Here is a 27,292-nt window from a genome sequence, read left to right as displayed (position 1 = left end):
CAACAGCAGAACAAAGAAATGAAAAAAAACAAGAGGGAACCTTGTACTATTCCTGAATCCCATTCCACTATAAAAAAAAACAGAAAAGAAGAAATTACACGGGTAAATAATAAAAAGAAAAGACCCATCAGACATCTCAGATATGGTCTTGGGTCAGACGTTTTCTTTTTTTTCTGTCTTCTTAAAGAATCCTCCCTTTACAGTTTGTTTCTTTGTTTTTTTTTTTCTTTTGGTCGCCTTGATCACACACCTTTCCACCTCCTCGTCGGTTAATTCCACCCACCCACCCTCCTTTCTTTTTCCTCTCATCGTTTCGAATAATGTTCGTGGTCTCCTCCAGTTATGAGTCCTCAGGAAGCCATTCCCGGATAATGCCATCCTCACCTACTGTGTAGTAATGCGATTTCTGTTCCCAAACATCATGTTTAGCATAGTACTCAGAATCATGCCGTGTCTCTGTTGTACGGTTGACGGCAAAACACTTCTTTGGGAGTGGGGCGTATGTATATGGAATACGATCAGGAAAAGGCCACACACAAGGTGGTAGATATTCACGTCTACACACAGCACGGCTACTTGCCTCAATAAAACTCTCATCTTCTGCTGTTCTTTTTGATTCTTCATGATTGTGGTCCTGATGATTCGGATAACATGCATTTACAGAGCAGAAAGTGAGCTCACTATTTTGTTTTTCCTTGACGAGAATATATGTAGAACTAGTAACAGTAGTAGAATCTTCCTTTTGTTCTTGTCGTTGCTTTTGCGTTTGTTGAACAAGAAAAGATACTACATTCTTTAGAACATCTCGAAGACAGGCCCATGTACGCTGCACCTCCAAGTCATGAGATAATGATCCCATAACCTGAGTTGTAAAAGAAATCTGTGAAAACTGTTCAATACCAATAACAGCACTTGTGTATGCGTTGATACGGTAGACGTAGATTACAGCAGTGGGATTACAATGAAGAAGCACTAACATACGTACTACTTCACGTTTGCTAAATCTTTCATAGTGAAACGTTTTAATATCATCAGGTATAGTATTATAGCCTTTGCAGTTATACTCCATTTTTATCATTCGAAAAACTGGATGTTTTCCGTTAATATCGTAGGTGCAATTTGACACACATTGAAAAGCCATATCTTTACCAAGCGATACCTCTGTATAACATTTACTTTCACCGCAATCTCTCCTACTAGAACGACCATTTGACGGTAGTCGTGGATCATCATCTACTAAACGCTTAAACGCCGCAGAATTTATATTCCGCCGAGACTCCTGTTCTCCTGGAAGTGGTTTTTCAACGTAAATATCTAGTCGGCACTCGACTGAATTCCACACACACCGAAAAGGAATGCGAAAACTCGCACGATAAGATGAGACATGTGCTGTGGCTAACTCTAACAATGCTGACTTGCAAAGACGGAGAGTATAAGACACCCCTATCGCCGTATCACTAGGTACTGTAGGTGGTAATGCATTTTCAATTTTCTTTTTTTCTAGTTGCTGTCTATCATTATTATTATTATTATTATTATTACCATTATTATCATCACTGCAGGCAACGGGATAAAGTCGTGGTGGACGATCATCAAGCTGCTGCACCATCAATGGGAATGAGGGCGGAATAGGAATAGCTGAAAACAATTTTGGCATTCCACATGACTCACGCATCGCAACTGTTTCATCAATATGACGGTTAGCCAACTGATGGGTTCGTGTGGAAAGCCCTGCTACCGGTTTTACCCCCGCAGAAGAAGAAGAAGAGGCAGAAGCAGAAGAAGAAGAGTTTGTAGTACTAGTATTAGTAGTTGTTGTTGTTCTACTGACACTCTTTTTAAGGTCCCAAACAACTTTATGGAGAGTGTTAGCATCACTTACTTCCACGTTATGGAATAGTTGTTGAACCCGTGATTGTAGCCGGTAATACCACCAGCGTTTTGCAAAATTTTCCACATGTTCGTTTATGTAGTTATGATTCCAACATGCCCGATGTGTCACCAAAATTTCCTCTGAGTCCATAGATCGCTTTCTGTAACCAGCCTCAATATTACATGCTTCACATGATATGATTTCTTCCATAAATTTGTGCAAATACGCCGTTTGTTCACGTTGTACAAGGTCAAGTACAATACTCATATCAGGATACTCATCTGTAGTCTTTGGTATGATACCTGTTTGCATATATTTAAGCATCCACGGACGATAATGTCTGTGTTGACCTCTCGTCAAACATGATACACACATGGAAAGTCGTTTTGATGAATTTGACTTAAGAATAGCAGATGCAGCATTGTAATCCACTCGTCGACGTGTATCATCTTCCCGAGCATCTTCCTCACCAAAGATCTCATTTAAGTACACGTCATTAATAGCGGTGAGTTGCTCACGTATGGATGCACATTTCGGATGTTGCCGTAGTGATGAGAGAAAAGCGTCTGCCTCCTCCACTGGAAACTCTAACGTGGGTGAGGCATCCAGCAACAATGCCTTCCCTAAGATACCACAACTTCTCTTACCACTTTGGGCCTCTGCAATAACAATTTCTGACTCGCTGGGGAAGCCTTTGGGTGGGGGCCGCACAGGCAGACGAAACACCGGTGGTGGAACAAAGGCCGTATTATGGTCTTCCGCACACTGACGTTTGGGTGCGGGTGAAGTCATGCCTTCTTGGTACGTCTGTTTGAGTAGTAGAGTAAAAATCAAATAAAAAAAAAGAAACGGTAATATACATATATATCAGAATATGTGACAGCATTGCCAAAGACTCTTCGCATTCAACTTGAAAAAAAACCATAATTCTTCTTTTTTTTTTATCGTTTGTGTGTGTCTTCCTCTTTGGTATTTCGTTTCTTTGTATTTCAGCGTTAACTATACATTCTCCGAATTACCACCAAGTTTCTTTTTTTTTTCCTTTTCATCAACACTAGGTCACGTGATTTTCACAGTCATAATTCTCCTAACCCCCTTTTGTTGTTGCTGCGCCACTATATCAGCATTGTCCTCCTTTTCTTTAGGTCTATTCTTCTGCATCTTAATCTGTTCTTCTGCCCAGGTATAGAACTCTTGTGCTGCTCTTATATCCATGGCGTGCTTGGAGAGACAATTAACCCCGCTGTCAGCCCCATACTCACCACTACAAAGGTAATAACCACCATGCACCATATTATCTGGTTCAACACATACTTTTAGTACTGCCTGTGCCGACTCGGACCACGTCTTACCTATAAGTAGCGAAGGATAATAAATAAAATAATCTAGTATGGTCAAAGGAAATAAGTCACGATACAAATGTGTTGTAATAACGCCTGGGTGACAGCAAGCAACAAATATCTTAAGTTGACGTTTATTTCCGCTTTGAAAACATCGCATAGCCACACGACGTGCAAGGATAGACGTCCACCATATCACACAAAGTTTTGAAAGACCGTAGTAACCAACAAAATTTCCAAAAGTGAACTCCTCTATTGCAGCAGGGATCTCCTTTTCATTTTTTACTACTTCCTTTTTTTCTTCTTCTTCTTCCTCATTTTTTACTTCTTCTACTTCTCCTATGGGTGAGGGATGGAGTGCCTTGAGCATTTCCATGGGACTAAGTCTTTGTCGCACGCCAAGAAAAGTATGACAGCTAGAAGCGACATTCACAATACGTGAGGTGACACCCGTACGTTCAGCCGTCTCATCTAACAGTGACAAAAGCAACTCTGTAAGCAGCATAGGTCCTACGACATTTGTAGCGATCATTTCTTCCAGTCCAGAGTCCTTGCGACGGTGGAGGTGGCGGCGCAGTACACCTGCCGCATTCACGAGGAGGGCAAGTGGAAACTGTTCCTTCTGTGCAAGCACCGTCGCCGCGTACTCCCGCACGCTGTCGAGATTGGCGAGATCGACGGTACCAAGAACGACCACGCGTCCCCGCGGGGCGGCTGCCATAATGCGACGGCGGGCCTCTAGCAGTCGGCCCAGATCGCGGCCCGCCATGATGACGGTCCAGCCGTGCAGAGCGAGTTCCCGCGTGGTGGCGAAGCCGACGCCGCTGGAGGCTCCCGTGACGAGGGCGACACGGGCGGTGAAGTCGACGCCGGCCGGCCAAACGCAGCGACGCCCGGCGGCCACCGCCCGGCAGGCGACGACGGCGCCGACGGCCGCGAGAATTTTGTCGGCGGTTGTGCCGGCGGCCGGCCCCCACGCGGCGACGATGGCGCCGAGGAGGAGACACATCAGCGCGGCGAATGCCTCCGACGAGAGAAGATGGATCATCTCAGCGTGAGAAGAGGCCTGGGACCGGGACCCCAACGGCAATGGTGTAGATAGATAAAAGGAAAGGAGAGAGAGAGAGAGAGAGAGAGAGAGAGAGAGAGAGAGAGAGAGAGAGAGAGAGGGGAGAAAAATCATATATGCAGAGGATGATGATGATGGGAAAGAGGAGTAGAGGAAATAGGGGAAAATATCACAAAAGAAAAAAGAAACAAAGAAGGAAAGAAAAAAAAAGGGGGAGGGAAAAAAGAGATATTATTCGTAGCTACACCTCTGTAGCCAAGGTATCCAATTATGCAGAATATGCTACAATGGACTTTTTGTCTCTTCCCGCCATTTCTGTGATTCCATTACGTGAGGTTTTTGTCCTGCCTCACGTCTCATCTGTGTGTAATCACCCTCATCCCACACTTCATCTCCCTCTGCATATGTTAACGGTACTGTGGTATCAACAAGACGGTCAATATAATGATCCGCTGTATAGTTTACAGAATACCGTTTTGCCGTTATCTGTGAAAGTCTGGATATATCTTCCGCCGTTTCTTCCGTATCTTCATCATTATCATTGTCTTCCATGTATTTTTTCCCTTCTCCTGACCCTTGTGTCACTAATGGCACATCTGTTTCTAAAAGGTCACTGAGTGCATCAGCAGTAAGAGAATCATTTGAACTTGAAATATTCCTTGTATCATATTGTTCCTCTCCCTTTTCTTTTTCTTGTCGGTTTACCTTCTCCCTCTCTTCTTCCTGTTGGGAAGCAGGAGAACCCATTATTAAAATTTCGCCATAGTGTACAAAAGGATCACCTTCAGATCCTGTTACCGGTAATTCAACTAGTGGGTCACCCTCTAGCACAACACGAATAGGGTTAATGTAATGAATATAACGCTCAAGAGTTCGTTGTACCGATTTTGGAGAGCCAAAACTAACACAATTCTTTACGTCAAAACCACGCACATGTAGTAACAACGCTAAACAAAACCCTACAGCACCGCCAACTCCGTGACCCACTACAACAGTGGAACGGTAGGCATGTAACGGGGTTTCAGCCAATAGTGCATCTACTAACCGTTGTGCTATACTAAGGTACTCTGCGTGAAATACAGTTCCCCGCACTTCTTCCGCTTCCGTTATCTCCAGACGCTCCACTTCCTGTTCCCAGTCATATGGTTCACATCGTAGGTAAACAATCTGCTTGTTATATGTCTCATCCACCTCCAGGACCATATCTTCCTTTCCGTGAGAAACATGATGAGCTGTAACACCATTACGTGTACCAACAATACTCTCAGTAACTTGCCATGATGTAAGTGTATTTTGTTTTAATTCCTGTTCTTTTTTATTTTCTTGTATTTTATCACTCCCATCTTTTCTCTCTAGGCGGTGAAGAAAAGCTAGTCGTTCACCATATGGGATAAGTGCATGCTGCATAATACGGTTTTGACGTTCTGCAACTGCCTCCTCATCCACCTCATTACGTTCTGCTTTCTTAACCTCAAACTGAGAATATTGAAAATAATTCCCCTCAATCATCTGCTGATAATGTATATTACCAACACCTGCAGAAAGCACTTGAAGCATAGAGGTGAGAGCACGGTTTCCTGGCGCAAGAAGTACCTGTTCCGTCATGTTGTGTACTTTTTGCAGCTCCTTTGCTATATAGCGTTCATACTGAAATTCCAAAGCTTTTTGCTGTTGTTGCTGTCCCCGTCTACCGCGTGGTGTAGCTTTCCGTTCACGCAACTTTAAATATCGTCTGCGATTCTCTTCAGCCGCCCCAAAGAAGCGGGCCGCCACATATCGTGTGAGACCCTCCGTCTGGTTCAGCGGGCAGTCACGGCCAACTTGATGGACGGCGCCAAGAAGACGGCGGTAGGCCGCACAGGTGTCTCTGCGAACTGCCCGCGAAACACTCATCGCAAGAATATACCCCACCTCGAAAAGAAAAAAGAAAAGGGAAGGAAGAAAAAAGAAAAAAACACGAGATTATTATTTGAAAAAAGTTCGTTTTTTTTTTTTGTTGTTGTTGTTGTTGTTGTTCCAGAGATTTTTTAGATCCCAGTATTCTCTTAAGAAGATCGGGATAAACGTGTATAACTGCAGAAAATATTGGGGGGAAACCCCTGAGAGAGTGAAAAAGAAAGAGTAGATATCGATATCTGCTGAACTGCGACAACCACATGTAAAACAGAGAGAGAGAGAGAGAGAGAAATAGGGAGGCAGAGGCATTCAAAGTTCGGTGTTATGTTCAACAATACCACACAACCATAGAGCAACAGCATTACATCTTCTTACTCCTCAACTCATCCCTCCTACCCATCACATCAATAAATAAATAAAGAATAATATCTATCTCCTTCTACCTCACTTTTTTCTTTTTTTTTTTTACCTCCCCTGCTGTTCCAATTTTAATACCCTGGTATCTCTCTCTTTTTTTTTCTTTTTTCTCTTATTCTTCTTTTGCTGTCAGTCCAACCAAATGTTTACCCCACAAAATGATCCGCTCTGCCTCCTCTAGATCCCAGCCATACTGTAGTAGTGATTCAAGTGTTTGATTACCGCATTCCACAAAGTAAGGGCTAACAAATTCCGTTTGTTTTACACTCGATGGAGGTTTTACAGGTTTCAATTCATCCACATTACACATAGCACAGTGCAGAGTCGTTTGGGCCCCTTCTTCCCAAGACTTCAAAAAAAGTAAACAGGCGTACTGATAAATCCGATTGATAAACTCAGTAGGCATGAGATCTTTCGAAAAATTTGTACCAACACATCCGGGATGAAGAGAACAGACAGGTACCTTATAGTGATGTGCAATATAATGGGCATGATAAATGTTAAGTAATTTACTTGTACCATACCTAACAAAAGCGTAACCAAGTGAACTCGTCTTTAATGGACCATCTGAATGAGATTCACCCTGATTAAGTGCTTTCAAGGCTTCTAATAAACGTCCGTTAATGCGTATACCTGATGTATTCTTCCGAAAATGTGGTTCCATCAACATTTGCGGAAAACGATGAGCAGCAGAAGCCACATACACGACACGACCATGACTTTGTTGAATAAGAGGTATGAGAAGTTCAGTTAAAAGCAAAGGACCAAGAAAATTTACCGCAGTATGCAATTCTAGTTGTGGGTTAAAACGACTGAATTCCAGTTGTTTCCGCATCATTCCAGCATTATTCACAAGCACATCAAGACGTTTATAGACTAACTGAAATTTTTCTACAAAACCCCGTACACTTTCAAAATCATCACATTCAAGAGAAAAACGACCGTCGACAAATACTGTTTCTGGCGTTTCTGCATACTTTTGGTTACCTTTACACTTATCTCGTTTTTGCTGTGCCTCTTTCTTTATCTTTGCTGCCGTCGTCTCACTAAGTGAAGCACTACGACATGTACACACAACCCGATAGCCTTCCACTGCCAGTCCCACAGCTGTGTAGTAACCAATCCCGCTGTTCGTACCAGTCACAACAGCCACTGGCCGCTCCTCATCTGTCATATCGTGTGAGAATAACACTGAAGAAGAATTTCCATTCTGTGAATCTTCACTTGCCGTCGCGGTATTCGTTTGAGTAATAATACTAGTATTAGTATTAGTATTAGTAGTACTATTATTGCTGTTGTTGATATTTACTTTATCCCCTTTGTGTGGTGGTTGTACGCGATTCCGTGAACCTCGCGCGATTTGCCGTTGAATCACCAGCCAAAGCGGCACTGCTACTGTAAGAAGTGAGTATGGCAATAAAGCAAAACAGACGCCAGCCACACATGCGCTGCAGACAGCACCCACTTCACTCTTATATCCTATACGCATAACGTAAACCCCTCAACACGCCCAGCGAGAATAATATCAATGATCTTACTCCTTTCCCAAGGACACATACAAACACACACAGAAGCACAGACAAACACACAGACAAAAGAAAAGAAAGAGAGAGAAAGAGAGGCGTTTTTTGTTTTGTTTTCTTCTCTTCCGATTAATTTTTCATCAAAAAATGAAGCATCGTTACAAGGCGAAGGAGGAGGGAGGAGAAAGGGAGAGAAGTTTGATAAATAGAAAACAAAAGAAGAAGGAAGTTCCAAGAAATTAGCGTATTCCACATACCTTCTTAAGATCAATTTGAATAATTTTGTAAGAAAAAAGCAAAAGAAGGCAGAACATAACACAAAAAAAAAGTTAGAATCAGAGAAAGAGAGAGAGATAAACAAACAAAGAAAGAAAAAAACAGGCATAAAACGAAAAAAAAAGAAGCACACACAAATCCTTAGAGAAATAGACATATTTAAACATTTGCACTTGTAAGACCGTAGGCGTCAAGTGTACAAGTATTGATTCCCACATGTGAAAAATATGTGTGGTTTGATTCAACCATGCCTACACCATAAAGATTATTTATGGTTTGGATTTGCACAGCTCCTCCTGCCACAAACCCTACTAATTCAACGCAAAAAAAAAAATCCTCACACAGGTCTGAGCTTTTAACAGCTCTTAAGTATCATAATACAGCCTCCAAGTAAAGCGAGCGAAAAAAAAAACTGATAAGGTGATCAATAACTGCTTGATAGCAAACAAATAATGTGCAAAAAAAAAAGATTGGCACTTACATTCAAACATGCACATCCATATAAGTACATAGAGAGAGAAAGAAAATGAAAGAGAAAAAATGAAAAAAAAAAGAAAATAAGCCTGTGAACGTATTCATCTTTATTATTTAACTTTTATATCCCCCAGTAGGTCCAAAGAGCAAGATTACTTTAGTAATCCAAGTAAATAGGGTTGTTGATGCGTCAATGTTTTCGCACTTATTCCATTCCTCCAAGAGGAGCCAAAGGCAAACAAAAAAAACAATCCCTAACACATTCAGGGTTGTAGTTGTGAATAATCACAAGACCAATAAGTATTTCAATTAAGTATTCTTCCCATGACGCCAAAAGAATGGTAGAAATCTTTTCCACGACTTTTTACCTTTAGATGCCTTCGTTACAGTTGTCGAAGTCGATTGAATAGGTAATGACCCTGGCGGTTCTATCGAATGAGCCGATAAAACTGGATGGCTCTCAACACTGTTACCCACATGAGTGATTTCCATTGATGAAATCACTACAGACCGGCGTCTTAAGCCAGACTGGATTACAGGTGTTGGATTGAGTTTAAATGAAAATTCCTCCTTCTTACCACTCGCTCCCAGTTCTCTTAATTTATTACGTGAAAGACTGGAATTCATCGCAAGATTTGGTCGTGTATCAGAGATTGGAGGTCCTCTGAAATAACAGGGTTCTTGGTTTAGCCACGCAGATTTTCCAATACGGCGCAGTGTCCAACGAAGTTTAGGATCCTTGCATAGTACACCACGAATCAATTCCTTAAATTGCCAAGAAGAGACTATTTTGCAGTGTTTAAATACATTGTTTTCATCATCATCATCATCATCATAATCATCATAAGCTTCTTCTTCTTCTTCTTCTTCTTCAACATCTTCTTCTTCTGTCACTTCTTTCACTTCTTCCCCTTGAAGTTCCTCCTCCTGTTCATATTCCTTTTCTTTAGTTCTCTTAACCTCAGCAGATCTTGACAATCGTCTTACGTAAGTCATGAGCGTAGAAACTGAACCAACAGATCTCTGTTTTTCTGGTTCATCAGGAAATACAACGGGGTGATTAACAATTTTTCGTGTCAAATCAAGACAAGAGGAGGAACGAAAAGGCAGAAAACCGTACATAAGTTGATAGAGTGTAACACCTAGAGCCCACACATCCACTAGTTCACCCACAACTTTCAGTTTACCGCTACACACTTCAGGGGCCATGAAGGCTGGTGTTCCTTCCACGCCTGGGACTCCAGCACCAGTACTTATTGCACAAACGCCAAAATCAGTGAGGTAAATTTTCTCATTGTTATCAATTAAAATATTATCAGGTTTAATATCACGATGAAATATTCCGTGAGAATGTAAACATTTCATAGCGGAAAGAATTTGTTTTGTATATAGACGTAATTGTGCTTCTGGAATAGGTACTATAGTTGCTGTTGATACACCCCGCGAAATAGATCCACCAGAAATATATTGTAATATCAAAAAAATTCTTTTATGATGTCTATCACCAATTACTTCATGAAGTCTTACAACGTTAGGATGGGATACTTTCTTTAAGACGGCAATCTCAGAACGAATTATTTTCAATTGTCGTTCATTCAGTTTCTTATCAAATTTCAACACTTTCATAGCATACAATTCCTTTGTTTCAGCGTGTTGAACCAATACAACATTACCGTTTGATCCTACTCCAATTTTACGTAATACCACATAGTCATTTACCATTCTTTTACCTCCATTTCGACCAAGGACAGTTCGGTCCGTTAATTTAACAAGTGGTGGTGATGGTCCTTCTACGCTCGCAAAAGTCGAGAGTGAGTAAGATGCTCCTCGTGGAAGGTATGTAGTACGTTTTATATTCGATAAACTATTATCAAGAATAGGACTAGTACCCAAATCTGTTGGGGGTCTAAAATGTGATGAACCAGATGTATTGGAAGATGCCGATAAAGACCGAGATGCTGAAACAGAATCTCCTCCTTCTTTTCCTTTACTTTCACCTTTACCTCTTTGAAAACGGTTTTCATCATCCAAAGACATCGTGTTAGGAACCAAAAGATCATAAAACCACGTACCCGTACTTCCATTTAGGGTATCTGAAGTTGAAGTAATAAAAGTAGATCCCTGTGACAATGATGAAGTAGCACTTAAAGCAAGATCCGCAACTGGAGGTAATCTTGCACGTGAAGGTATATCAGCGGCAGAAAATAATGCTGGACTTCCTGGAACTGATTGATGAGGTGAACACTCTAGCACCTCGACAACTCCTCGTAATCGTTCTATAGAAGAAGCCAAGGCATTTGCCTCAGCAGGGCTAGATGGACTCATCTGACATTCTTTCATTTCACTGAGTAGAACTTCAGCCATTTCTCTAAGCAATTGTTCATATAGTAGACATCTTTTACAGGAGGTTGTAGTTTTTTGCAAATTTAGCAATGAATCAGCTGATGGTAACTTCTCTTCTGTCTTAATAGAAGCAAGATCTTTTAAAGAGTTGTATCCAAATGGATGGATAGCACCTTCTATGGCAATCTGCAGGGATTTTGTGAATACACATTTATCGGCCAAAAGATTTGAGCCCCCAACAAGATTTTCAGGAGCCAATGGATTCCCAGTACCACCTCTCCAAGGCATTAAATATTATTAAGAAGAAGAAAAAATCACCCTTGTTTGACTCTTCTATCACGATAAGAGTTCTTCACTCTATCGTTACCCAAATACACAATAATAGTCCAAAAAAGAATAAAAATAAAAACAGGAGAGAAAACAATAAAAAGATAAAACAATTAAGAAAAAATAAAAATGAAAAATAAGTTATTAAAGCGATTTTCTTCTGAATATATACATTATTTTTATTTTATTTTTTAATGAAACAAAAATAAAAGAATATATCCATCTGTACTTTATGCGATTGATGGTTGGCAGAATAACAAACATAAAAAACACAATCGTTAGTGTATAGGTGCCTGGAGTTCTCGTGCTAGAAACTCCTGCAAACCCATACTCATACTGTCGCCCCGATCCTCTGTCCACGGAGAAGAAAATGACGACTTGAGAGGACGAGTTGGTGTAAATTGATGAGAGAAAAGGCGATTATTATTATTATTATTATTATTATTATTATTATTATTATTATTATTATTATTATTATTATTATTATGATAATGAATGGGGGAGTCAACTTCTCTCTCTAACTGTTTACGCAATCTCTGAATACTTTGGTGTAGTTTCTCAGAAGAGCACCAGCCATCATCCCCCACAGTTACAGGACTAATAACAGGTTCTTTGGAGTACATCTGCCGCTGTGAAATATTATTACCTTCTTCACTTATTTTGCCCAATCCCACTGATGTCTGTTGGATTAAAAGACTATTCATCTCTCGCAGGGTTCGTTGTAGTTCTTCGATAAGATCATCTCGTGAACGAATTTCCTCTTCATACCATTTAAAATCAATGACATCACGTCGTTTTTTTGTTAATGCCGCTTGATGTTCAGAAAGATGACGCTCCAATCTCGCCCGTTCTCGTTCACTCTCCTCCAAACGATTCATACAAAATGTCAAGTCATCTTGCAGTATCGACATTTGTTTTCGCAGAGCCTTAGAGTCTTCCATTACTTTCCTCAGTTGCACTTTATCTTCTGCATAATTTACTTTTTCCTTATCTCGTTCGTCATGTATTTGTCGTAATTGTGATAGTAATGCGATATTTTCACGTCTTTGTTTTTGAGATTCTACTGTTTTAAATGCATCCTTTCGCTCTCGATCTTGAATCAACTCTTGAATCGTCAATTGCTGTGCCTCAATCTGATACTTACCCAATGCGACACGAGCCTCATAGAGTGGTTGAGCAAAAAGACGAGAGAAACTAGACCATATGGAAACTTCCTTTTTAAGAAGTAATTCACTTGTTTGCAGATTAAGTATCTGACTCCTGTAGTCGGATAACTTTTCAACTAATGATTGATTTTCAGATTCCAACTGAGCACATTTGGATCGAAGTCGAAAAGCGGCTTCTTGAAGTTCCATTAGGCCAGAGGCTGTAAGTCCTCCATCTAAAATTGGTGATTTATTAGGCTTTAACGACGATGATGATGATATCGACTGTGATACTTGGAAATTTTCTCTTTCTGGCTTCAACATATTTTTTCTTATGTAGTTTTTTTTTTTCGTCTATCTACCTCCTCTTGACCCTTCTCTTTTTTTTTTTTTTTTACTGGCTCCTTCTTACAGTTTATGTGTAAAAGTGATTGATTGAATGGATATATATATATATATATATATATTCCGTTAATACCACCTCAATCTTTCCAATGCACAAGAAGGACCAAAAAAAAAGCAAAAAAAAAAAAGAAAAAACGAAATCATAATAACAATAATAAAAGAGGAAATAGATCGGTAAATGGTAAAGAGGTAATGGAATTATCATTTCAAGAATCATTCCCATGACCGCTTCTTCTTTTCTTTTTTCTCTTTTTTTTTCTCTCTTTACAACTTACAGAGGTAGAAATCCCAATATTTACCCAAGAGTGGAACGTTGTGAATTTTCAAACTGTCTCTTGACAGGTACTCTCTCTCTTACTCTCTTTCTCTTCTCAGTCCACAATATTTCCTATGAGTAAATTCATTAGCAATACACTCCACTGATCATAAACAGCCCCTGGAGAGCAATAATGTAAACAATCCGTGGCATTCATTGATTCATACTTTGGATGATACTTTCCCATGTGTCCTAATGGCATTAAATCGGTCATGGGCGCCACATCCAAAATGTGTGCCCCCATGTCTTTCCATAATGCGGTTGTATACGCATTTCTTGCGGGTATGGCGTACCATCTATACCGATCGTAGATTCCCTCCTTATAGTCATTTAATGTCAGTGGATTTGTGAGAGGTTTGGTGTATTTCCAGCAAAAAGGATGACCACGAAAAGTTGTTCGCCAAATAACAGTTCCCTTATAAAGACGTCTAACAATACTTGCGGCTCGTCGCATGTAATTATAGTAATCGGCATCTGTTATTTTTCGTCTCTCATTTTCTGGTCGAACCATCCAAGATCCAGAGTTCAAAATAAGAATAGGATAACGATGAATATCTTTCCACCATAGAAAGTTTCGGAACGAATGATAGTTCGTTTCAAGAAATTGATTAGTGAGAAAAAAAATTTTGACAGGATCTTTAATACGATTTGGATAATATCTTTTACATATAGCATGTCCACGACAGCGATGGCGAAAACGTGAAGTTCCCTCACGTGCATAAATATCGCCCACTCCACCGAGAAGATAATACAGTGATGCATGCCAATGATCATTGAGACTATCTCCAACCATCATAATGCTACGCCCACGGAGAGAACGACAGAAAAGTTCCTCATCCCATGGAACTAATTCACACTTATCGGGTTCCCATTCATACTGTGTTTCTTTTCGCACAGCATCAGGGCCGAATTCTTTTCTAAAACCACGCTCACAACATCCTAATACAGTTCCACGTGATGCATATTGGGGTTTTTTACTGCTGTTATAAACCCATTTTCCTTTCGTATACAAAAGTCCATCACAAGGACGTGAGGTACGATACATGGGATTATATGGATTACGATATCTATGGGGTCCATTGGTGTAGTTAAAGTGAGGTAACTCCTGTCCCTCATGAGGACCATTTGGAGAGATAAATGATGTAATATTCCCAGGTATTATACCATCAATTTCCTCCTGTCTTAAGGGTTCGTACAATGTAGATTCTTTATCTTGTACAATTTTGTCAGGAAAATGACGTTTTGGGGGAATTTCTACGCCAATCTCATCATCTATCTTTCCACTCCCTATCCATAGTAAGGGCAGGAGAACTATTATGATACTAGCAGCAAGACAAAGAGTCACACGACGTCTTCGAGACCGTCCCGCCTTTCCCAATGGAGGCATTGCAACATACTAAAAAAAAAAAGAAAAAAGGACCGCTCTAAAATAATACAAGAATGAGGAGAAAGAAAAAAATATATAAAGAGACACACTTACATGTGCAAAAACATAACAGAGTAACCGAAATATATACATATAACAAGGAATAAAGAAAATAAAAAATTCAAGCCTTTTCGCGAGGCAAATTCACTGAATCTTTAGAAATGTTACTCTCTTGGAGACCAAAAGAAAAGCAAAAGTGACTTCTAAGAGAGCTCCATGCCGGACATCATGGTAAAAAGAACAGGATTTAATATAGCGCAACGATGATATCATGTTTTTGTCTGTCTGTCTGTCTGTCTGTCTGTAATTTGTGCGCACACATGTAAAACCAAAATGGCAGCAATAACTTCAGCTTACCTCATCTTTCTTTCCTTTTTCTTTTTACCCATTCCTTTTTTTTTTTTTTTGTGCCTTTCAAAACACTTGATAGCGAATATGGCAATAACACAGATACCACATACCACAACAATTTTACACACTATTTTGTTGCTCCCTGCAAACTAATCTTACATAATTGAGCAACAACCTGAGTTAGTTTGTTTGGCTTGCTTGTAGAATGTTTTACTCGCCATTCCAAGATCCTCACTTTTAGCGACAAGGTCATCAATCTTTTGTCCACGCTCAATAATCTGATCAATAGCATTGTACATGATTACTTTGGTGTCTTCTATATCCCGCTTTATTTTAAGAATCTTATCCTGTTCTTCTGGTTTTTGGTATTTTATTAGGGTTTCGTCAAGGTATGGCCAGTTCAAAAAATTATCTTCTTTACCATCAATGATATCATACTTTCCGCGGAATGTAGTTTGAAACTGTTGTATGAGTTCCCCAAGTAAGGTGAAGGCCACACGAGCATTGTACTCAATATCACCAATAGCCATAGCAACAAGTCCGTCCAGCGTTGAATGAGCAAATACAACATTACCATTCTCAGTTATTTGGGTCTTACTTCCATTTGAAACTCGTTTTGCCACTGTACGTGAGAGAAAGACTATAAACTCCCTGGCGGAGTTGCGCTGGAAAAAGCCAAACGAGCTGACATCAATTGCTTCAGAGCATATAACGGGCTCTTTATCTACGCCTACGGGAAACGGCTTCACAATCATTAAAGCGTAGAGCTTCATGGTGAGAGCGTTTTTTTTTTTTTTTTTTGCGTGTGTGTGTTTATGAGTGTGGATATGGATATGGATGTGGGGTGGGATTCTTCTAAATCTCTCTCTTTTTTCGTTTCTTTTAAAAAGAGAAAAAAAAATCCCTTTTGTTTTCACTCGGGCGTTTGTATGATTTTCAGCAACTTTGCGTTCTTCACTAGTTACAATAGTGCTAGATGGGTGAGTCAAAAATAAAAACGAAAAAGAAAAGAAAACGGTTCCCCTGTATATCACAAAAGCACCATGCTATTCACACAGAGACCGACACATATACACAGAACACAAGGTGAGATAATAGAGAGTCAGAAAAGTAAAAAAAAAAAGATTGTTTATTTTTTTTCTTCTCCCTTAAGACAGCGAAGGTAGTAATACCAAAGTAATCCTATGAATCGTGATGCATTTGGCACCTTTCCTTCTCGCAATGAAAGTACGGAGGTTGAAAATAATAATAACACTAATACTACTACTACTACTACTACTACTAATAATAATAATAATAATAATAATAATAATAATAATAATAATAATAATAATAATAATAATAATAAAAGAGGGGTAGAATATGGTGGTCTGTTTTCGTTTTGTTTTGATTACCGAAATTCTGGTTCAAAACAAAGATATCACAACACGGGTTGAAAGAACCCGAATACAGGTGTAAAATTTAAAGAAAGGAAATGTTTCGTTTTTTTTTTTTTCGTTTGCTCAATTTGTTTCAACTTTTATGGGCAGGCCGTACATTATTGGTGACGACTCTGCGACACTTTTAGAACAGGTGTGAATTGGGGTGGAATGTGTACCCGTTCACCCGTTCTTCCAACTGTAGGACTATCGTAACTAGAAGGGATTGTGTAAATCATGCACACGATTATCACCCGTTCCCTGTCCTATAGAGTTCTCTGTTGCTAGTGCCAAATGACGAAGTCGAGCCTCTTCCATGTATAGTAGTTCCAATCGCTTGCGGATGACATCCAACTCTGTGGGCGGTTGTACTAATCCCATTCCTTCCTCTGTACGAGACAGACCCTGATGATTAAGTGCTGCTAGGCGAGCCTCCGCCTCAGCTTGAGCTCGCGCAGCAGCTTCTGCAGCTAACGTTGCTTCTAAAGAAGAGTCCCGTTGCGCCATCCGCTCGCGGAACTCTTTTTCCTGTCTAAGAAGTTCAACTTCCTTCTGTAGCTGTTCATTACGCAATGTTTCACGTTGTAAAAGCCAATTGTACTCATAGAGTGTTTCTGCTCGTTCAATCTCTCTCCTTCGGGCTGCGTATTGCAGATCTGGTGGTCCACTAAGAGGGGCAGAAGTTGCTGCTGCTGTTGTTGTTGCTAATAGAGGTGATGGAGGGCCTTCACATGGTGGCATTGGTCCAAGTTCACCATGCAATACACCAATTCTACCAGATCCTTCTTGACTATACGCTCTGTCTTCTGAGTTGATTTCTTCTCTAAACACAGGGGAGCGATCATAGCTGTAGGAGTGGCGTCTCTGGCTTGAGGGACATTTGTCACCAGTGTAACGTAATGAATCAGAAAAGTTTTTGTACTTCTCATACTGAAGAGGAGACAAAAAAGAGGACTGTGAATCAGATATAGCGGTGTCACGCTGATAACGAGAACGATTAAGTAAGACTGCACTGGTATGCGGTAATTGTAATAGTTCTCGTGGTGAGCGTTCTTGTAGAAATGGCGTATTCCAGAGTGGCGATGCACTCTTTTTAGGTGACGCATTTGCTACAGGAGATGATTTCAATACCTCCTTCATTTCAAATGTCAGGTCCGTCTGTATTGATATATCTTTTGTTCGGGGTTTTATTTTGTTCTCTCCTCCTAAGAAAGGAGCAGAATGCTCTCTCTGCTGTATTTTAATTGCCGACATGAGTTGTGATACTTCTCCGTCGGCATCACTCTCATCATCATCTGATATACGACTTTCATCAACTGTTAATTCACTCAAAGGTCGAAACGGGGCAACAGAAGAACGTCCTGATGTTGTTCCGGCAGTTTTCGGTCTATTGATGAGGTGATCCAGCATCCATAATTCTGGTGCATCCGGTTTCTTATCAAACATGAGATCCACGATACTACGCAAAGGGTTATAAAGAGGACTGCTGCGCGCTACTTCTCGTAGTAATGCCACTTTAGTGGGATCATCTGGTGAGAAGGAGAGCATCGAGCCCGATGGGATTATCCCAATTGACTCCTTGGTTACTTTAGCCTCAAGTTTTGCCCACATGAAAAGCACCGGATTATCAGGTTTATTTTCTAGAAGAACCTTTGCACACTGACGTAGGACTCCCTTCGCAGGACCAGCTTGAACCATTGATGAAAGACGCTCCTCAGTGGTATCACCAACTGGGGCGAAAGTAGGGGCAGGACTAGAAGGATGTCGACAGATCTCATTCCTCTCAATAAATGTAGGAGAATGGTTAATACCCAACTTCCCTTGTAGGTGTGACCATAAAAATAATTGTGGCCTATTTGGACGGTGACAAAGCAAAAAATTTGCAAGTTGCAATAGCAATTGATAGTGTAATGGCCGATCCTCCGCAACAGCAGCCAATCGATGAGCCACTTCTCCTGGAGTGTGTTGTTCCACATCAAGACTTCGCTCCTGTCCCGCTGCCACACCAATAACATCCGGGACCAAATTAAGATGCACATGATGATTAGTGTCCGTTGAATTGGGAGTACCGAATCGACCATTTCCGTTTTCTTGTACAACATAAGTATTCCCTTGAGTAAGGAAACTAACTACTCTGTCTCTGGAAGTCGCACTAGATGACAGAAAATCTGAAGGCATTCTTTCCCTGTGGCCATTAGAATGCCTCGTGATCTCCTCTTCGATATTACGTCTGGCCTCATCTTCAGCCCTTCTGCTGGTCTCTTCGCTTCTCCTTCCGGCTTCCTCTTCTGCTAGTTTGCGGGCTTCTTGTTCAATGGCTTCGCCTGTGTTACTGTCGTCAGGCAGAGGAGAAGTCGGAGGAGGTGGAATGTCTTCCTCCTCAATTTCCCTGCTTGCCTGTTTTAGATCCGATACTAGTGGAAGCTCTTCACCGTTTGCATCCTTTGGTGTGGCGTCAATTGGGGCAACATAGATATATGAAAAGGGCAACATACCCTGCTCTTCCAAGGGAGTATCCATGTCTAGTCGGGCAACCGGTCGCCTGTTTTCGTCGCAAGAAAATGCCACATAATTCTTCATTGAAGGAATCCCCAATTTTATAGAGAGAAATGGAAGAACAGAACGCATTGCTTTCCCATCATCAACTTTTTGAACGATGTGCTCCGTGGGTTTTAATTTTTTTGCAATGATATTGTAGAGTGGCATCACACTCTAATGCAGTAAAAATTAAGATAGTTCTTTACTATATGTCACCTTTCTTGTTTCTTTGATTTTTCGTTATTTAATTTGTCTTGCTTCCTTTTGCTAACGCTGCATCCACAAGATAAAACATAAAACAGAAAAAACAACCAGAGAGTCTTTCATGTTAAGTTTTACAAATAATGGATCTTCATAGTCTCCCCCTCTTCGTGCTGCCCCCCACCCCACCCACTCCCACATAAAAAAAAAATAATACAATGAGTCATATCTGAATAAAAACAAAAGGCTTACATGAAAAAAAAAAAATTCACTTTGTGCTTCAAAACAAAAAATAAAAACAATTGACTCTTCATGAAGCTTGTGATTTTTCCTCAAGTACCTGGCGTCCTGCCGTTGTGTAAAAACTTAAATCTACCAGAAGCCGCTGTGCCAGAGTGATATCCATATTACTTGTTGTAGGCTCTGCAGCAGCTTCCTCACAATCAGATGGTACTGAAAATACTGAAGGATCCGGCGTAATAGGGACGAAATTATAAAAATCAACCGTAACTGTTGTATCCCCCATCAGGCGTTGTAATTCAGTTGTAAATGGTTTATCTGGCATAACTACTTCATCAAAGAAAGGTCCTCCAAAGTAACGCCAGTTTGGCACCGTAACGGGACTGTCTGTTAACTCTTTAAGCGCATTTTGCTGCCGCCGTGTCTGCACTCGCCAGGGAATAGTAAATACAACTTCTTTTGATGTCCCCTTCACATTTCCTGGTAGTCGGAAAGTGACATTGCGGACGTAGTAATCCACCTGCTGCAGTGGCCCTGTACTATCACGATCATAGCCGGTGTATCCCACCACCTCCACCCCCCGTACAAGGTTCACCTCTGCATGCCTTACAAACTCATCTGGTACCCCAAACGTAGAAACATCCCCAGCCATTTTAAAAGTACGGCAAAAACTGCGTTTCCCCTCATTCTGCTCGCCAAAACTTCCTGGGGCGTGGTTTTCTATTACATACCCGCGCCGCTGAATACCATCTGCGATGAATGAATATTGGCTTCCAAGAAAAAAATTATCAATGCGTAATTGCTTTGTTCGATTAGAGACATAAATAGACCCACTCTGTGCCACCGGTGTAGATGAAGGAAATGGAATGGTTGTGCCAATAGTAACGTAAAAGCTAGGCGGGAACGGCACGAGCACTGCACCCGCTACGAATGCGTACGCAAGAAGAAGCAAAAGACACAAAAAGAAACTGTTTGGCCACATGTAAAATAAGATTTCCTTTATTTACGTTTGTTTTTCGTTCTATTCTCTCCTCTTTATTTACTGTTTTTTTTTTTTGAAAAATTGTATTTACCTAATTTTTTTGTCTTTTGTATGACAATGATATTGGGATTCTGTAATGAAAAAAAACTACAGGCTGGAAAATTAAAAGAAAAAAGAAAAGAAAAAAGAACGCTTTTACTTTTTTTTTTCATTCATTCACCCACTCCAGAAAACGTACATTACCTCTATTACCAATTCCTGTTTTCTGCACAATCGACATCGAACACATTTCAAGACCAAAAAGAGTAAGGAAAAGCGAAGAAAAGAGATGAGGTTACAAAAGAAAAAAAAATAAAAAATCAATAAGGAATAAGGATATATAGACAGTTCTGTCACAGAAAATAAAAAGGTCCTTAATTCCTCATCTTGGTTTCTATTGTTTTTTCTTTCTTATTTGCGTTTACACCTCCCTCGAGACCCCACACTCTTTTCTCCCCTTTTCATATACTCTTTCATATATATATATATATATATATATATATATATATGTTTTAGTCCATATTGTTATTCTTTTCTTTTTCTTTTTCTTCCATATTACCCACCTTTTCATTTTTCTCTTAATGATTTAACTTTCCCAAACACATTCCCCCGAATCGACGGCCCTTATCCCTGGTTTACTTACTTGGACGCATCTCCGTGCACGCATTTTCTTTTTTTTCTTTTACTCCTCGGTTCTGCGATTCCTTTCTTACGCAGTATTATCATTACTACCAGAATCTCCTTTATCTGATTTTGAAAGTGTCTTCTTTCTGCAATTGTACCATTATTATTTCGTTTATTTTTTTTTTTGTTAATCCTTTTTTCTCTCTTTCTTATTCTTTTTTTACTATCCCCACACTTACCCCTTTCTCCTCCTCATATCCATCAAATTTTCAACAACACAACCACAAATAGTTCTTGTAACAGGAAAGTGGCACGGGGGGTACCACTTCTAACGCTTACACTAACATATCCATATATATATATATATATATATATAATAATAAACAAGCATACAGCACCCTCTCCTCCACTAAAATCGTCGCTGTATTGGAATACAGTTGCTGCAAAAAGAAAAACAAAAGCAATTGAGCAACAATGGAAAGGGGTTAAAAGGAAGAAAAACAAGCAGATCGTTGGGTACCCCTTGTAATGCACAAAATGCAAGGGTCCACAAAGGAAAGAAAAAAAACAAAGTCAAAGAAAAAAAAGAGCATAAGTATGGATGGGCGAGTGAGCTAGTGAGAACGCAAATCAAAAAAAAGAGAAAAGGGAGTACTGAGGAAATTCTGGGGAAGTAAAAAAGTATACCTGTATGATCATCATCATAATCATCTTTACTTTCATTTATCAACCCCCTTCCACATTACCTCCCTTTCACCCTGAACACTTCAGATGCGGAATATAGACCCAAACGTATCTCTTCCGTCAAATCACAAAAAAAAAATTTTAACTTTTTCGGGTGTCCTTTCTCTTTTTTTCTTTTTCTCTCTCACTCACATACGAAGAAAAGGTAAACAGAAGCATGAAAGAAGGAAAGAAAAAAAAACAGAGTAAAACAGTCAAAATAGTCAGATCTCGTGGAGAACTGACTGCAAGGCAATAGGAATGAAACGCACAGACACACACAAATACATATACACGAATCAAATAGGTGAAACTTAAGCGGAAAAGCAGTCTGGCTTTAGATATATATATATATATATATATATATATATATCATTTTCCCTCACTTCATTTCAAAACAAGAAAAATGAACAAAAGGTAAGAAAAAAAGGGCATAACACAAGAGAACCTCAACAGAAGAAAGTCTTTGTGCTCTTTGGCTGATTTTGTACAACACCTCCAGAAAGAAAAAAAGTGACTCAAAGCGCTATTGTTCATGTTTCCGTATTGAACCTAATGCCATCATCAGTTTTTTTCTTTTTTGAGGGGGGATTTAGAAAAAGAAAAAGACGACGAATAAAGTCCAGAGAAAAGGAGATCTGAAATGCATTGCGTGTCTACCCCTTGTAATGGAGGTAATAATAAATAAATAAATAAATAATAATAATAATAATAATAATAATAATAATAATAATAATAAGAAGAAGAAGAAGAAGAAGAAGAAGAATCTACTACCGTCTATTTTTCCTTTTATTAGACTCACCACTAGCGCTTCCCCCAGATGTATTCGCTACACCCAGCAGACTGGCCTGAAGATTGCGAAGAAGTGCACCACCATCACGATTATCTCCCGTAAATCGCATGGTCGTTGACCCTGAGACAGAAGAACTCGTATTCGTATTTGTATTCGTACTTGCTGTGGTTTTGGTGGTTTTGGGGGCGTTTTGCAATAATGACAAATGGTCAAAGCACGAGGGTTGGACTGCACCTTTAGATTCACGATCGCTACCCTTTCCATGAGAAAGATTCCTTCCTTCCCACTGACTGTCACTATCTTTTACATCTTTTTGTCGTCTATCCTGCTTATATTTTTCTTTGGGTTTCCCTTGTTTTTGATTATGCTTCCGGTTCTGTTGGTGTTGTGTAATGTTTGGTTCTTCTTGTTTTGGGGCATTGTATCCACCACTATTTTCTTGATATTGTCGATGTTGGTGTTGTTTCTGTTGATCAGGGTTTGTGGAAAAAAATGAAACTATATCTGACACGCCAAACAAAACTGGATTGCTGAGTCCCTTTGGATATGCTTGCGTGGTTATAGTTGTTGTTGTTGTATCTACGGCTGCTACTACTTCATGAACTGATTGATCGCTCCAACGCTGGGCGTGACCACGACGAGAGAAATTCTTTTTCGAACACGGACGTTTCCCATCATCGGCGTCATGACTTAATTGACAATGTTCACATGTACATCTACCACAGAGATAATCACAGCATAAGCGCATCTTCCCTACAGATGCATCGGGTGTCTCTTCCTGTTTCATCGTACTCCGGTACATTGAAAACTCCTTCATACTAATGGACAACCCGGTAGGATTATTATTATTATTATTATTATTATTATTATTATTATTATTATTATTATTATTATTATTATTATTATTATTATTATTATTATTATTATTATTATTATTATTATTATTATTATTATTATTCTCGATGTGACTAACAGGGTATTCTTCTTGCCGTTGTTGCTGTTGCTCCACCTCTCGTTCTCTGCGTTCCTCTTCTTCCTTTGCGGCAAGCGCTGCCAGCCGCTCTTCACTCGCGCGAATCAGCGGTGCGTGTGACTCAACGCGCAGCACCTCCTTTAATACTTCCATCGCCATTGCGAGTCCATTATCGTCGACCTGTTTCTTTGGGTCGTTAAATGGCACGGGGCAAAGGGCGATATCTGGGTGAGAGCATTTGTCTGGTGAATCATCCACAATGATTGTGTTCACAACATGAAAACTCTTCGGGTAGGCGTCAAAGATACGCTGCAAGTTCTTTATAGTGCGATACGAACTCTCTGGTGTTGGCCGCTCCGTACACTCGCTGCGGTAGAACTTAAAGAGCAGTCTATCTTGATAGTTATCAAATATCTTTTCAATGATTGGAATGGAGGTGCGCTCCAGTCCACTTGTCCAGACCGCCACCACAAAGTTATTCATCACAAACCGCACAAACTCCTCCACACCGGGGCGATCCACAAAAGTCCCCCGCCCACGTGCGACGAGAACACCGTTGAGGTCGAGCACCAGCAGAAATGCCCGCCGCACACTACTTAGATGCACTGTAATGTTGTACCCGTTTCGGGTCGCAATAACCGCCCGCTCGCCGGGTTCGTCGATGGACACAACAACGCCGATCTCCGCCCGCCCGCCTGAGAGTTCCACCCGCACGTACTGATCCACTTCGAACCGCTCCGTGCGGATCTTTGGGTGTGCGGCGGCCATTTCCACTCACGCAGTCCTTGTTTAGTAAGATTGAAGATGTTAGACTGAAGACTGGAGATGGAAGAGAAGAGGCCAGACGTGAGAAAGTTGGCGGGGAGTAAGAAGTAAGGAAGAGGGAGAAAGGAGAAAGTAAAGAAAAAAAAAAGGGTGTAGAAGAGGGGGAGGTGGAAATATGAACCTGGATGAGGTCGTGCCCTTTCTTCCTATAAAAGTAAAAAAAAAAGAAAGAAAGAGAAGAGGAATAGTGTGTTGTTTTTTTTTTTTTTTTTTTGGTAAACGAAACCACATACATTATTACTCATCAATCGTATTATATAATCCTTGTATAGGAGTAATGAAGAAATTAATATGTTTAATTGTTTTTTTTTTTTTTTGTGCCAATTAGGTTTGATAAGAACACCCACGAGGTTATTGTTTTTTCTTCTTTTAAGGATCCCGCGATTGCCAGGCCTCTCCGCACAAATAGGAGAAAAGAATTAGGGCGGGGTAGAACGGAAGCATTAAAAACTTCTCTTTCTCTATCTCATTCTTTTCTTTTTTTCTTTTTTTTTTTGTTAAAAACAAAAGCCATCGGCAATAAGGAAAAGCCAAGACACAGGAGTAAGACGTTATTTATTTACTTATTTGACTTCACATAGTGACGGGACCCTTTCCTTCAGAAAAATAACAACTGTGGGAAACACCAGAGAAACGGGTTACGCAGCATATATATATATATATATATATATAAGAACAACAATAACAAATAAATAATAACACTCATTCACCCAATTTTGCCTCACCGCATCGCATGTACACCAATAAAGAAATTATCAACTCTCAGAAAAAAAAAAGGAAAGTGCCCTTGAAAGATTATTCCCGTGTGTACTCCCACACTCATATTCCTTTTATAACCCTCCGCCTCCTCCTCTTCAAGAATTGGTATTTCCAGGTTTCCATACTATCAGTACAAACCAGAATAAAGTAAGTAGAATACACATAGTCTTAAACCACTGCGGTTCTGTCATTGATGAGGACAAAGGTCCCAGAGTTTCCACCTTAGCAGAATTATTTCCCCACAATTCATTCACATGAAACTTCACAACTCGGCGTAATTCACTTTCCAAAGTAACTACTGTTCTACGTCTCCGTGTACGATTCCTCATCTTCTTCTTATGATGATGATGATGATCATAAGCATCATCATGATGAGAATTATTCTCTGTTGTTGATGTAGTATCGTTTATATTAGTTATATTGCGAGTGTTGGTAAAGGATTCAGACCATTCCTTCTCTGCCATTTTTTCTTCTAATTCATATTGAGCTGCCTCCGCAGGTGAAAGGCGACGTGGTTCCACAATATCCCAATCTACCATCCGTAATAAGATCTTTACAAGCACCTCCACAACTTGTGGTTGATATCCAAGTGATACATCAACTCCTTCAAAGGAATCATTCAATATTAATAAAGCAAGAACATCAAAAATGACAGGAAAATAGGCTGGAACCTGAGAGCTTAATGGTAATTGTAAACCGTGTAGCATTAGTGTCGGTACCTTTCGTGGAACAGTATCCACGCCGGATCGAATAAATATAACTAATGGACTGCAACTAACAATAGAAAGATGTCCGTAACCGCACATTCTACGATATAAAAGTGGTAAAAGATCAAAAGCCACTCCAAACACTTCACACACAGCACAATCTTCTTTATAGTAATAAACCAATGCAGTAGGAAGAGGAATACGTGATGGAGTCAAAAGAAATTGTCGGTGTTTAGGATAGTTACGTCCTTTATTGGAGTTAAAAGTCCAATTACGTCTACTCAACCACTCTAACGCTGCAGGATCGGTAGAAGAGAGAGGTGGTCCGACAAGTGGATCTAAAGAAATCCAGGGAAGAAATGGAGCAACCGCACGTGGATCTTGCAATACACGTCTTTCAGTTTCAATCCACCAATCTGATACCCGTCGTAAGTATGCATAAATCATATCTGGTGTACCAGTATCTTTTGTGAGATGTAAAACTCTAACGATAGGTCGTTGTTTCACATATCGATGATAAAAAATATGTGCCTCTTTTAAGGTCTCATTGGATACAAGTAACCATGGCATATCTTTTAGTGTATCATTAGCCAATATAGCACGTATATTTGTTAAACTTTGGGGGTGTTGTGAATCGCCTTGAAGATTATTTGTGAGTCGCATTAGTTCATCCTTAACAAATTGATATGCCTCTGGGAACATTCCCACTGTACGATTGGCTCGTATCCATCTTTCCATCTCTAATCGAAGTGAAAGCTCATCTTGTGAGTTCCATGGATCATGACATGTAGCACTACAATGCCATAAATCAATGATAGTGTCATGTCCAAACAGTACGGCAATATAATGCGATGGTGTAAATGGCAAACACTTATCAACAACTGTTAAAGACTCTATTGGTGTTATGCAGTAGGCGGCACAGACTGGATATACCATAAAGTGTATAGTTAAGATAAAGAATATTAAACCTACAACTCCATTAATGCAGCTATGATTCATTTTTTTAATTCCATTCTTTCAAGTTCAAAGATTTAATGAGGAAGTGCAATGAGGGTGGAGAAAAAACAAAGAAACAAATAAATCAACGTAGGAACAATAAAAAGTAAAAAATATAAACAGAGAATCCAATAATTTTTAAAGGAATAATACTCACTTTACACGTCTCATTTTTTATTTTAAAAAAACTTCTACAACATTCTTATTTTTTTTTTTTTAAGAGGATTTCCAATTACAGGAATATAAGAATGAAACTCTATCCCACAGTTCGCTCAGCAGCAGAAAGGTGGGGA

At 39.9% G+C, this 27,292-nt stretch overlaps 12 protein-coding genes across 12 annotated transcripts; all 12 read right to left on the bottom strand.

The window, feature by feature from the left end:
• Nucleotides 1–340: 340 nt before the first annotated feature.
• LSM04_005790 (uncharacterized protein) lies at nucleotides 341–2,665 on the bottom strand (the record flags this gene model as incomplete). Its single annotated transcript, XM_067335205.1, has 1 exon — nucleotides 341–2,665. The coding sequence occupies one exon, from the start codon at nucleotides 2,663–2,665 to the stop codon at nucleotides 341–343; it is 2,325 nt and encodes a 774-aa protein (XP_067195250.1).
• A 267-nt stretch (nucleotides 2,666–2,932) lies between these two features.
• LSM04_006913 (Short-chain dehydrogenase/reductase SDR) lies at nucleotides 2,933–4,261 on the bottom strand (the record flags this gene model as incomplete). The annotated part of the gene is made up of 1 exon (XM_067335204.1): nucleotides 2,933–4,261. One exon carries the CDS (start codon nucleotides 4,259–4,261, stop codon nucleotides 2,933–2,935), a length of 1,329 nt encoding a protein of 442 aa, XP_067195321.1.
• Nucleotides 4,262–4,564: 303 nt separating this feature from the next.
• Nucleotides 4,565–6,175, bottom strand: LSM04_003670 (Fungal lipase-like domain; the record flags this gene model as incomplete). The annotated part of the gene is made up of 1 exon (XM_067335203.1): nucleotides 4,565–6,175. The coding sequence occupies one exon, from the start codon at nucleotides 6,173–6,175 to the stop codon at nucleotides 4,565–4,567; it is 1,611 nt and encodes a 536-aa protein (XP_067195129.1).
• Nucleotides 6,176–6,707: 532 nt separating this feature from the next.
• LSM04_004136 (Short-chain dehydrogenase/reductase SDR) lies at nucleotides 6,708–8,084 on the bottom strand (the record flags this gene model as incomplete). The annotated part of the gene is made up of 1 exon (XM_067335202.1): nucleotides 6,708–8,084. The coding sequence occupies one exon, from the start codon at nucleotides 8,082–8,084 to the stop codon at nucleotides 6,708–6,710; it is 1,377 nt and encodes a 458-aa protein (XP_067195156.1).
• A 1,093-nt stretch (nucleotides 8,085–9,177) lies between these two features.
• Nucleotides 9,178–11,499, bottom strand: LSM04_004572 (Protein kinase domain; the record flags this gene model as incomplete). Its single annotated transcript, XM_067335201.1, has 1 exon — nucleotides 9,178–11,499. One exon carries the CDS (start codon nucleotides 11,497–11,499, stop codon nucleotides 9,178–9,180), a length of 2,322 nt encoding a protein of 773 aa, XP_067195182.1.
• Nucleotides 11,500–11,816: 317 nt separating this feature from the next.
• On the bottom strand, nucleotides 11,817–13,007 carry LSM04_006652 (uncharacterized protein; the record flags this gene model as incomplete). Its single annotated transcript, XM_067335199.1, has 1 exon — nucleotides 11,817–13,007. The coding sequence occupies one exon, from the start codon at nucleotides 13,005–13,007 to the stop codon at nucleotides 11,817–11,819; it is 1,191 nt and encodes a 396-aa protein (XP_067195305.1).
• A 452-nt stretch (nucleotides 13,008–13,459) lies between these two features.
• LSM04_006128 (PC-Esterase) lies at nucleotides 13,460–14,791 on the bottom strand (the record flags this gene model as incomplete). The annotated part of the gene is made up of 1 exon (XM_067335198.1): nucleotides 13,460–14,791. One exon carries the CDS (start codon nucleotides 14,789–14,791, stop codon nucleotides 13,460–13,462), a length of 1,332 nt encoding a protein of 443 aa, XP_067195276.1.
• Nucleotides 14,792–15,336: 545 nt separating this feature from the next.
• LSM04_005775 (Synaptobrevin) lies at nucleotides 15,337–15,954 on the bottom strand (the record flags this gene model as incomplete). Its single annotated transcript, XM_067335197.1, has 1 exon — nucleotides 15,337–15,954. One exon carries the CDS (start codon nucleotides 15,952–15,954, stop codon nucleotides 15,337–15,339), a length of 618 nt encoding a protein of 205 aa, XP_067195248.1.
• Nucleotides 15,955–16,718: 764 nt separating this feature from the next.
• Nucleotides 16,719–19,305, bottom strand: LSM04_000604 (uncharacterized protein; the record flags this gene model as incomplete). Its single annotated transcript, XM_067335196.1, has 2 exons — nucleotides 16,719–16,731; nucleotides 16,817–19,305. 2 exons carry the CDS (start codon nucleotides 19,303–19,305, stop codon nucleotides 16,719–16,721), a joined length of 2,502 nt encoding a protein of 833 aa, XP_067194946.1.
• Nucleotides 19,306–19,648: 343 nt separating this feature from the next.
• LSM04_007168 (uncharacterized protein) lies at nucleotides 19,649–20,560 on the bottom strand (the record flags this gene model as incomplete). The annotated part of the gene is made up of 1 exon (XM_067335195.1): nucleotides 19,649–20,560. One exon carries the CDS (start codon nucleotides 20,558–20,560, stop codon nucleotides 19,649–19,651), a length of 912 nt encoding a protein of 303 aa, XP_067195342.1.
• Nucleotides 20,561–22,716: 2,156 nt separating this feature from the next.
• Nucleotides 22,717–24,480, bottom strand: LSM04_006362 (FCP1 homology domain; the record flags this gene model as incomplete). The annotated part of the gene is made up of 1 exon (XM_067335194.1): nucleotides 22,717–24,480. One exon carries the CDS (start codon nucleotides 24,478–24,480, stop codon nucleotides 22,717–22,719), a length of 1,764 nt encoding a protein of 587 aa, XP_067195287.1.
• Nucleotides 24,481–25,391: 911 nt separating this feature from the next.
• On the bottom strand, nucleotides 25,392–27,002 carry LSM04_004865 (uncharacterized protein; the record flags this gene model as incomplete). Its single annotated transcript, XM_067335193.1, has 1 exon — nucleotides 25,392–27,002. One exon carries the CDS (start codon nucleotides 27,000–27,002, stop codon nucleotides 25,392–25,394), a length of 1,611 nt encoding a protein of 536 aa, XP_067195192.1.
• Nucleotides 27,003–27,292: the final 290 nt, after the last annotated feature.

Source organism: Trypanosoma melophagium, assembly GCF_022059095.1.
Source record: "Trypanosoma melophagium isolate St. Kilda chromosome Unknown ctg1segment0, whole genome shotgun sequence".
NCBI classification, from domain to species: Eukaryota; Euglenozoa; class Kinetoplastea; order Trypanosomatida; family Trypanosomatidae; genus Trypanosoma; species Trypanosoma melophagium.
Note: the sequence above shows the minus strand (reverse complement) of the source record. Positions and strands in the feature narration are given on the sequence as shown.